Raw genomic sequence first — 11,277 nt, 5'->3', positions numbered from 1 at the left:
TCAAAACACCACGGAACCGGAGCCGGTGTTCTTTTAGCGTTTCGTGGTACGACGTCTCTCAGCAAGACCACAGATACGAGTGGAGGGCCACTTCTCGAGTGCAATCTTCACACAAGAACCGGCAAAGAAAATTAAAACGAAAGCCGCCCCATTAGAACGCTCGTCCGGAGTGCCCGTTGTGTTGGTCTTGCTGGGGACGTTTTAAAGTTGTCGGAAAATGGTGGATTCGGATTCTATGAATTTTCACACAAAAATCACTTGATAAGGAAACTCTCGCCGGGCGCTTTCCTCGGACATTTCCTTCGTCGACCTAGTTTTTCCCGCCTTCAAACACACACACATCTCTCAAACGACTGGCTGTTGCACACGGCTGTGCGAACGGCCATCGTTCCTGGCCATGATTGCGCCACACTCTCGGGGCACACAGAGTGCGCTCCGTCTCCGTCTCTGATTGTTTACAAATGCTGGGAGTAATCACGGTGGGAAATGTGCATTTTTCACCACCTTTTTCTTCCCAGCCCGGCCCGGCCGACACTGGTCGGTGGCGTTTTCCCATTCGAATACCCGCTTTTCCCTCGGTCTCTCCCAGAAGTGACCCATTTTGCTGTGACTGTTGCACAAGCGAAGGCAGTGCCGGCGCTGACAAACGGTTTACATTAGAATGTACTTAACTTCCACTTCCGTGCTGCAGCACGGAACCCCCCTCCGTTCCCGCCCTCAGCCCGTGCCGGAGTGCTCGACTTTGAGAAGCCTTTCTGAACCATTTAATTAGAGTTATGCTGTGAGCAGCCGCCGTGAGGGTGCCGACGGCTTCTGGGTCGGAAATATGATCCGGCGTGGTGTGTTGCACAAGTAAGGATACAGCAAATAAGGAACTAAAGGACACACGCGGCTCCGTGTACAGAACTTCGGCTTAGCTAGTTTTTATTGTTGGGTTTATTTAATCCCCCCTAACATGAGGCCTTCTTTTTACAAATAGTTTGTACCCAACGGGGCGACTGAACGGGGCGAGGACAACCGCAAACAACCGCATTGGCGTTTAGTAATGTTTGCACAATCCATCCATGAATTCGCCCTTAGAAGCAAAACTAGCACCCAAATGAAGTGCCATTATTAGCAAAGTCTGTTTGTAAACTCCTCCAAAGCTAATGCGACGAAACGTGAAACGGATTATTAAGATTCTCGAGTACCTAATTAAGTGGCAAACATAAACACATCGTTACGCGATCTGTTGGTAAACACGAGAGAGAAAGTTTAATGAGAACTGGTCGTTAATAAGTAATCGTTCGTCTCGGTAATTGGGCGCCTACGGATGTGCCGTGGCTTTGACTTCCGTGTCTCTTTTGAGACCCGAAATCCACGCGTAAATAAAAATGTATGTTTTACCTTGTCTCTCTCGACATGTTTTCCTTCCGGCTTCCTTCCGTGTAGGATTAATGGTAAGCAAAGAAATCGATTATGTAGGCATCCCGTATTTTGGTTTTGGTCATTATAACACATCGTTCAATAAGTCCCGAGACTAACTATGAAAACAATATTTTATCGGCAAAATTCTTTCTTATTCATCAACATAATCTCCTTCAAGTGTAATACAATCATTCCACGCTTCTCTAAATTTTCAATGCCATGTTTGGAGCACGATTTGTTTTTTGACTCAAAATGACCCTCAGTAGCAGCGATCACCTCCTCATTCGAGCCAAATCTTTTTCCCTGGAGCATCTTTTTGAGATCCGCAAAGAGCCAGTAGTCGCGGGGGGCCAGATCCGGCGAGTACGGAGGATGAGGAAGCAGTTGGAAGCCTAATTCGTTGAATTTGGTCATCGTTTTGATTGAATTGTGTCATGGTGGCTTTTGTTCCATTGTGAGCAAACGCGGCACCCATTTGAAAAAAAACCTTTTTCATATCCAATTTTTGGTGCAAAATAGTAAATGCACTACCAGTTGATATGTTCATCTTCTTAGCTTTCTCATGCACTTTTATTTTGCGGTCTCCCATCACGATTTTCAATACTTACTTGGTGTTTTCGAGGGTTACTGACTTATTTGGCCGACCAGAATGTTCCGCATCATTTGGGTTTTTTCCGCATCTGGATAACGTTTTTCAATCCATTGCTGAGCTTGAACAGTGTTTTTCCCATTAGAAAACAATGTTTTATCAACACACGAAACTCGTTTTGGTCCATTTTTTCACGATTGCAAAGATAGCGTCACTTTAACCAATATAGCTTTCTTGGTTATGTTTCGAATTACATCAAATTTAGACACATCTTATCTGAAGGTTGGTACTTCTGAACCATGATATATAAATGGCATTATTGGCGCCATCTCTACGCTAGTCTCGGGACTTATTGAACGATGTGTTACAAATGGGTAGCTAAATCGGGAAATGGTACGAAAGTGGTGATCCTGAAACTTGAACGGAAAGACAGAGAGGTCCTGGTATTATCCTGAACCTTTGGCACACATCCAATCCAACGAAACACTGCAAAAAGAAAGGCAAAAGCTTTGTTGAAAACATTTACTATGAAACACACCACTACTTAAGAAACAATGTTAACATTTTGTTGCATATTGAAAAGTGAATATGAAAATATGAAAAGTAAATTTGCTGATCGAATGCTGTAACTGTAAGGCGGACGTTGAAGTTTGCGAGAAGCGTCTAATTTTATTGTACACTGGAATTTTCAATTTCAAAGATCTGCCTCTGCCTGAAGTTCATGGCGCGCCGGAAAAGCGTCGTTTTCTCTTTACAAATTATTCAAAAGTTATAAGGTAATTTCAACATTTAACATAAATAAAAATTGCGGAAAATTTTCGAATAATTCTCTGTGAGAATCGATCTGTGAGTGGTCCTTTGAAAATTAACTGAACAGGGATTGGCCAGGGCCATCTCAACAGCAAAACGCACGCAGCATTGGGACCCGAGTCACATTCACACACAGACACACCACCCGGTGCCGTCGGCCGATAGTTCTCTTTGGTGGCACCCTTCTGGGTCAGCCAAGGTCGTCGGCAGCATAATTTTATGGTTTTTTTTTCAATGTTTCGCTGCCGCGCTGCGCCCATTGTGTCCATGCCCTCCAGCGTTTCTGTTCGGGTCGGGCCACCAATCGGGGAAACGTTCATTTTCACTCTGTCCGCCTCGGGCGGCGATCAATATGCTCGATATGCGAGGACGGGACGAGTGTGTTGCGTGCCAGAAGCATGCAGAAATTACTGCAGCGCCAACCAACGACGGGGGGGCCAGGTGCATGTTTTTTCCCTCGCTTTTGGGTTCCTGTTGGTGGTGCTGAACTCGGCAGCATCGCTCAGGTGTGACGCGCTTTTTACTGGCCGCATGTCGTCGTCGTTCCCCTGCGTCCCTCTTTGGCGTCTATGCTGCCACCATTTGTTCCGGGGCTTTGCGTGTGTGTTCCGGTAGAGTCCGGTAGCAACCCGTGTCGTTATGAACGGGCGTGCCCGCCTATTTGCCGGCGCCGTTGCTGCCACTGACAGCGCAAGACGTACTCCGTTGAGGCACAAGGAAACAAGGAAAAGGCACCTACCGTTGCCACCGTTGCTGGTGGTGGTGGCCAGGATCGCCCGACCCGCGCGCACGCGATATTGGGGCCAAAGATGGATATCGATTTTTGTGGGGCCGCCCATGCGGGCGCTCATAAATTGGGGGCTGGTTTGTGCTCTGTTCTTTCACTTTCCTTGTTCACCCGGCTAAACTTCATTCAATAACGCCATTTTTGGTGTGCGGACACAGGAGGACGGTCTGTGGGAAGGATGCGGCTTGGAATGTGGAATTTTTGCCTTCCCCAACATGGCGCCCCTGACCAACGGAGCGCGAGCACACTGAGTAATAGCGTTCTACGGGACCCTTTTCGCTTCGTGGCACTGCGAAACTCACCGGACCGTGAACCATAATGGCGACCAATGGCACATGAGATGCGAGAGATGGTTTTTATGTGTAACCTCCTCCTAAATGGAGGATTGAAATGGAAACGAATCACGTTCTCTGGGCGAACTGTTTCGCTTTCATCTTCACCACCAGGCGCAGCCTACTCCAGAGCCTGCTGATGGATAGCATTTTTGCACTACATGTCATTTATACGCATTTAAAAAAATTAACCATTTTTCTCTGTTTTCGCACTCTTTTCGCAGGATACTAGACGATGTGCTGCCACAGATCACCTGGAAGCACCTGGAAGTGAAATGGGACAGCAAGGATCTCGCTTCGAGTGACGAAACTACAGCAAAACAGTACAAATGTCTGCCATCCGTTGCCGCCCGGACTATCGTAGCCAGCACTACTGCCGCCGTCTGCCGCATAGCGAACGCATAGTTAAGCCATAGCACCGCTGTAGTAGCTAGCCGCCATCTGCGTCCCAACACTCTGGTCCCAATCGGTCATCGGTCTACGACCAATCAGAGGCTAAACTTAAAGGCCTCGGCATCGGCGGCCGGATTCAGCAAGTTTCGAAAACCCGTTTTGGAAGGCACACACTCTGCTGCGCGAGATGATCCACGACGCTGCCCGGAACACTGGTGATGGGGGAGCCATGACAACCACGACAACGTCGGGTACGCCTGCCACGACAACGACGGTTGCTCAGCGCGCCGGTGGACAGGTGTTGGTGCGACCCACTTCGCTACTGCCGCCGGAGAAAGAGCCGGTCAATTTCCAGATCAACCTGATCGGTGCGCCACCCGAGGTGGAGGCCTTGATCGAGCACATCAAGGCCGTTGCGGAGCAGTTCCTGTACCACTGGAAAACGTTTCCGATAAGTAAGCCTTTTTGGGAAAGCACCTCTCGACGGTGGTAACCGTTGGTTACGCTAACGGCTAATGTGTTGTCATGTTTCGCTTCCTTCCGTAGATCTTCCGACACCACTCTCGATCAGCCCTGGCGGTGGTGTTGGCAACGGGGGTGGTGGTGGCCACGGGGCGGCACTAATGCCCGGTGGAGGCAGCAACGCCAACATACACAGCACCGTCATTGTCGGCGGTGGTAGTGTCCAGGCCGGGAACCGGAAGTCACGGGCAATCAATCTGCGGGATCTTTTCATTGCGCCCCCGTTCGACGAACTGGATGCGGTCGCAGCAGATGGCACCGGTGAACCCCGGTTGCTGACCAGCGCCCAGCTGCGGTCATTACGTGAGCGTGGGTTAGTATCGGCCACCCCGTGTGTGTTTGTGTCTCGCCCCCGGTTCATGATTACTGCGTTATGCGTTGGTTCTTAAATTTTCATTTGGCTCTTCTTTTCGGTTCGCCTTTGCTTTGCTGGCCACCTTCCACCGACGGAAAGGGTTTCCCGACGCGAAGGGCATTCAGTTTGCCCTTTCGCCCGCGCTCCACTCCGGGTTGTCATTTGTTGTTGTTATTCTTCTTTTCGCTGCCGTTACTTTAACGGGTTTTTAAATTGAAACAAATCTCCTTTCGCTTCCGTTCCGTCACGGATGAGTAAACATCGCGCCGCTCGCTCTTACGTTTGGTCACGTTTTCGGAGCGAATTTTCTTTCACTCTTCTACGGCGTAAGCATGCCATCGTTAGGTTCTTTGAAGGATTAATTCACGCTAATCGCTAATAATGTGTGGCCCGAAAAAAGTTTAAAAACACTTTAAATGATTGAATCTATTTTGAAGTTGGGCCTACGGTGTGGAGCTTCGTTGTAGAAGATTTGAGTTGCATAACTTTTTTTTGTGCCATTCTTTATTTTATTTTTTCCGGTAGTTTGTTCATTTCTTTTCGAAAGTATCGTACGATTCATAAATAATTTCAGTAATTAATCATAAAGTATCACAATTTACTATCATCTCACACACTGCCTTTGCATCTTCACCCGTTTCATGGCTCACTTTTCGGTTGTGTCAAGTCTGCATTCTTTAACTCCATCATTTTTCTCAGCCACTTTCTGTTGGTGTGCATCGTACTGTTACTGAACAAAAAGATGATAAAAACCATTTATTGTATATTGTACATATTTTCATTGAAAGCTTGCAAAAGGACAAATTTGGGAAACCGAAAAAGTTGAATTTGGAACAATTGGAAACGATACGATTTACTGGGTAAATGCTGTCGACTTATCTGTAAGACGTACTAGTGTGTTCTTGGCTATTGACTTACTCGTGTTTTGTTTGTTATAAATTTCGTGTTCCGCGCCATTCGATCGAAGATCGTGAATATTCACGAAATATCCGTTGCTGTAGGATCCGTGTGTGTGTGTGTATTTGTTATGTTTTAAAGAGTAGCCCTTATTAATACCAACTTGAAAAGTTAGCCAACCTACCATTCTTCGAAGAAGGGAATCATTTTATGTAAAAAAAAAAGTCGAAACAGTATGTCTTCATGAACGAAACACATCAATCTTAGGACCCCGAGAACTGTAATTGTGTCGACTCGCTGTTCTCCGTTACCTACCATGCACCCTGAATTGCGATATGTTTTCGCGTTAAAATTGCACCATTTATGTGACCCCCGTGGATTGCGTAGCTTGAATTCCGACAGAGAAACCAGAACGTACTATGGGCAAAGAATTCGAATACCATCCCCCACAACCGTTTCGTGAAAGTCCCGCTCGCTTGCCTAGTGTTCGTGCCTATCATTTACACTTTGTAGACTTTTCGATCAATCAAAGCCTGCTCTTTTCCAAATTCAGATGTACTTTTTACGTAGTAGACGTAGACGTGTGATTTATACTTTCGTTCGATTCGACCACCGCATGTTAGTGTGTGTGCCAGAAACGTGCCGTAGGCAAAGTGGGTCGACCACCAAAGTAATTTTGCCGCATCCCGGCGCAACGTTTTTGCATTTCTAGTGAGTTCGAGGTACCAAGCCTAAACTTTCCCGGCCAAGTGCACCGTTGGCGCCTGTCACAGTTTCTGCAGAAAGGCTCCGAAAGGACCCGGGACTCGCTGTTAAGTGATTTGGCGCTTTCCGCCCGCTTCATCGTCATTACTGCCAAGGGCCGCTTGACGGGCCACTTCTTTTCCGTTGCGCACGCGTTCCGCGCTCTGCTGCAAGGTTTGATCAAGCTGGTCGATATGGTCGTAGGTAAGCGCCAAATCCCGTGTTAGGCCACTCGTGCGCCAGTTGATAACCTATATCGTTCCGTCTTTTCTTCCGGAAGGCGTTCCCTCGCTGCTAGCGCATAATTTAGATAATAAAATCAAAGAAGAACGTTGTCGGTTTTTGGTAGCAGAGTTAGTTTGTAGAGTAAGTACGACGACCGGCGACCAATCGCAGAGAGTTCAATTCGATGAGTTGCCACCTTTTTCTCTTCCGCAGAGTGAGTATGAAGACTGTCTAGATTCGTTGTGCAGTTACGTGCGCCACCAGCTGCGCCGGGCCACGATGGAGAAGTTCGACGTGAATTGCAACCAGGCGCAGCCGATACCGTATCTGTGCATGACACCGAAGGGACAGGATATCGATCTGCGCCTGTTCTCGAAGGACACGATGCGAAGGGCCCTGCCAATCCTGGTCGGTATACTGGAGAAGGAAACACGGGGCTGGTTTTTGCACTTTCGCGAACGGCTTATCACGGAGCTGCGCGAACGCAAGATGTCCGATGCGGAAATTGAGGAGGAAGTGAACGACGCGGTGATGAAGGAGTACCTGCAACGGGTATACACCTCCATTCTGTCCAACACCGATCTGGCCGAGCTGGGTGACAATATCCCTCAGCTGCTGGTACAGCAGGCACAGTCGGTCGTCATCATGCACAAGTATGTTGGGCTGAAGCGTTAGGAATCTCGGCATATCTGGTCGTATGCTAATTGCGTCTTTTGTGTTGCTTCAGAGCGGTAGATAAAATACAGAAAGAGCTGAAGAAATCGCGTGAGGAAATGGAACGAACACTGCAGGAACAGCATCCGGTTCTGTCGCGTGTCTACCCGTGGTTAAGGGCCAAACTGAACACCGGTGAACAGACGAAGCTGTCCAAAATTACCTGGGGAGCCCACGAGGAAGCGCTGCGCACGGCCCAGAAGCACAATCTACACCAAACGGTGTACTTTCTCAGCCGTGATCTGGCATTTATGAAGGAGGTAAGCAAACGTCTACCTTTGCGCCCTCTGATTCTAACCTTTGATTGGTCCCCGACAGCGAGAACCCGTTCTGTTGAAGGAGCTGAAAAATGCCAAAACACCAACCCGCAACTTCCAGTGGGCTTGCCGGATCTGGTCACCAAAGTCCTGGCTGATACGGCGCAGCTTTCAAGGGCACTCGGAAATCATACCGACCGTGATCTGTCAACAGGCGACCTCGATCGTCACCCCGCGTTCCGACCCTAGTCAGCCGGTGTTTCTGGTCGAGAAGGAGCTCATCCGTTCGACCAGCACCCGATGGCCGATGTGGCGCCTGCTAAACCTGTTCCAGCGCACCTGGACCTGGACGTGGAACATCATGTTTCTGCTCGGCGTGATCGTGCCCTGGTGCAGTCCGCTTGGGCTTCGCGCTCTGTTTTGCGTGAAACCTTTCATGGCCGACCTGGAGCTGTCGCAGGTCAACGGAACTCTGTTCCCGCGCAAAACAAGCATCACACAAACGATGACCTCGCGGTTGGTGGAGCTGTGGCGTCACATCTCCAAAGCTCGGACACACTTTGAAACGGAACCGGACACCGGGTTCATCGGGAAGGGCATGACACGGCACCTGAACCGGTTGTACAACTACTTCATAAAAGGGTTCCTCGGGTCGCTGGTTATTTTGATCCTGTTTCCGCTGCTCTGCCTGGCCGTGAGTGCTTCGAGCATTGCACTCGCCATTGCCGCACCGCTCTGGATGCCGTTCATCACGGTAACGTTGCACCTCTACATGATGCTGTTCTACGATCTCGATTGTCCGGACGAAAGCCGCCGGAATCGGTACTGCATTTTGCTGGAAGCCGTTGGGTGGAACATTTTCCTCCAGGGCTTGATACAGCCGCTGGCCGCCCTGGCCGTTGCCTCGCTACTCTGCCCAGCCATAGCGGTGCTGGTGTTTTTCGTCGGCATCGTCCGGTACTGGGTGCGCCTGTTTTGGGATGCGGCCACCTTCCATCTGTTCATTAAAAAGTGTGGTCGCGTACCGGCGAGCGACAGTTTGGCGGTGCGCCGTATTGCCGGACCGGGATTGGCGTTGGATTACTACTTTTCGGTCAAGCCCGAGCAAGCGTTGGCCGCATTCGAGGCCAAGATGGAACTTGACGAGCTCCAGGTATGGATGATGTGGATGTGGAGGCCGATAGGCTGATTCTAAACAAACCCAACCCTTGCTTTCGCAGGCTTACCAGCACTCGATGGAAACCATCATCTGTCAACCGCAGAAGGACTTTAGCCAGTTCGTGGAAGCATGCTTCGGTCCGTTCTCGGCGCAACTCTCGAAAACGGTTGGACCCTACAGGCAGCTCGAGCGCGAAGGTCACGATTTGATGGCATCGCTGCACGAGAAGCTCGAGAAACGACGGCGCGATCTGCAGACGGGGCTAACGACCGCGGTCAAGTCTCGCATCAAGCTCAACACGATGGAACTGAAAATTGTGATCCAACAGTCGGCGTACATGTTGGAGAAGTTTTACCCTTCGCACGTCATTGCCCGGCTGTCGATCAGCGAGGAAGAGTTCTGGGATGCCAAGGGCCTATCGGTGGGCGATTGGGCCGGCTTAGCCGGTATGCTGTACGCGGACATATTTAGTCTCGACTTTCTGACGCCGCTCTCGGACACCGACACACAGTTTAAGCTGGAACCGCACGCCCAGCTCGACCTGTATCGGTACACGGAAATGGTGCAGAACACGAGCGACATTATGGGCATCAATGGGCCGGACTTGCTCGGCAATGTGTACGCACCGCGCGGTAACATCCAGGTGCACTCACCGTACCTCGAGGTGTCGGCCTTCAATCCGCGATCGCGCGTTATGATCAACTCTCGGCGAGCAGAAAAACGAAAGTGAGTAAAACTGGAGTCCCTCAACTTCTAACTAACTTCTAAAAAGTTATTGTTTTACTATTTGCAGTGACACATCTTCGTCCGGTTTGACAACACCGCGCGTGCGTGCACGGCGTTCCCCGATTCCGTCGCCGAAGCAGAAAACGCAAAGCTGGAAACCGTGGAAGCGGAAACAGCACCCAAAGCACGCGGCGGACAAGATGCTGATACCGCTGCCCATACCGCACCCCGTGCACATCGCCATATCAATCTACAATCGCGACTCGGACCAACCGATACCGGTCGAGTCGGACCTGTGCTGGGAGATACTGCGCTCGATCGAGGAGTGCCAGGGTGACCAGGAAGCCATCTTGCGTTTCCGTGAGCTGGGCGATCACATGGATGGCCATCACCATCACCACCATCATCAGCATGGCCGCTCGGTTGGGCTGAGCGTTGACGGGCTGGCGGCCATCGACAGCAGCATCGATTCACTCGATTCACAAAACTCGTCCAATTCTGGCACGAAGGACAGCATGGACATGATGGCCGGAGCTACCGAAACGCTACCGTGTACCAATCGCGAGGTAACGATCGTCATGCCATCGACCGTGCTGGGGGAAACCAGTGATACCGGCGGCTCGGAAGTGATGCACGGCGGTAGCGGCGCCACCACCACCGTCGTGATGATGCCTTCGACCGGAAGCATTACGACGACCGTTACTGCCGCCGCTACCGGAGCCACCACGCCGTCATCGATCACGGCAGGGCCAACACACTTCCACTGGACGCTCCGTAACTGGGGCAATGGCGGTGGTGGTGGTGGATCGGGACAGGCTGCCTCAAACCGTCGCCGTAATACCAGCTACACCTACAGTAGCACGACCACCAGCGGCGGCGGCGGCGGCGCCGGAGGCAACTTGAATAGTGGCAGTGCCACCAACTCCGCCAACGACAGCCAGTTGGATCAGATACGGGTCGATTTGGCTAGCCCGGAGGACATTTCGCTCGATACGGATAGCTCCCGGGCCATGTTCACTGCCGTGTACGGTACCACAGTGTGAGAACCAGTGTGAGAACGGCGGAGCAAGTAGATTAAGAAGCAGTAGTTGCGAGCAAACGATAATACTTATTTGTCCTAAGTTAACCGAGTATGTTTTCAGTTTGAATTTCGACACTGCGGGCCGATTATAGACGCACCGAGTGACGGTTTGCACTCGAGCCTTTTAATCTCAATTCCGGGTCCGGCCGGCGAAGTGAATGAAATTAATTTCCGGTAACACGGCACGCAGCGGCACGCAGTGTAAGACACGAGAGTAAGTTTATCTTTTTGCCCATCATAATTCTACCTTCGTTTTTTTTTTCTTCTAGTCCGAGTTGT

At 50.3% G+C, this 11,277-nt stretch overlaps 1 protein-coding gene across 1 annotated transcript; it reads left to right on the top strand.

The window, feature by feature from the left end:
* Positions 1-4,547: 4,547 nt before the first annotated feature.
* On the top strand, positions 4,548-10,960 carry LOC128274810 (uncharacterized). The gene is made up of 10 exons (XM_053013123.1): positions 4,548-4,773; positions 4,865-5,153; positions 5,984-6,055; positions 6,805-7,040; positions 7,117-7,202; positions 7,275-7,714; positions 7,789-8,035; positions 8,094-9,185; positions 9,253-9,917; positions 9,985-10,960. Exons 1-10 carry the CDS (start codon positions 4,548-4,550, stop codon positions 10,958-10,960), a joined length of 4,329 nt encoding a protein of 1,442 aa, XP_052869083.1.
* The last annotated feature ends 317 nt before the right edge of the window (positions 10,961-11,277 follow it).

This window comes from Anopheles cruzii, chromosome 3 (assembly GCF_943734635.1).
Source record: "Anopheles cruzii chromosome 3, idAnoCruzAS_RS32_06, whole genome shotgun sequence".
Lineage (NCBI taxonomy): Eukaryota > Metazoa > Arthropoda > Insecta > Diptera > Culicidae > Anopheles > Anopheles cruzii.
Note: the sequence above shows the minus strand (reverse complement) of the source record. Positions and strands in the feature narration are given on the sequence as shown.

Coding starts and splice junctions, on each gene's coding strand:
- LOC128274810 (XM_053013123.1), top strand. CDS start 4,548: ATGACAACCACGACAACGTCGGGTACGCCTGCCACGACAACGACGGTT. Junction 7,715..7,788: donor TCGGTCGTCATCATGCACAA/GTATGTTGGGCT, acceptor GTGTTGCTTCAG/AGCGGTAGATAAAATACAGA. Junction 9,918..9,984: donor CGGCGAGCAGAAAAACGAAA/GTGAGTAAAACT, acceptor TACTATTTGCAG/TGACACATCTTCGTCCGGTT.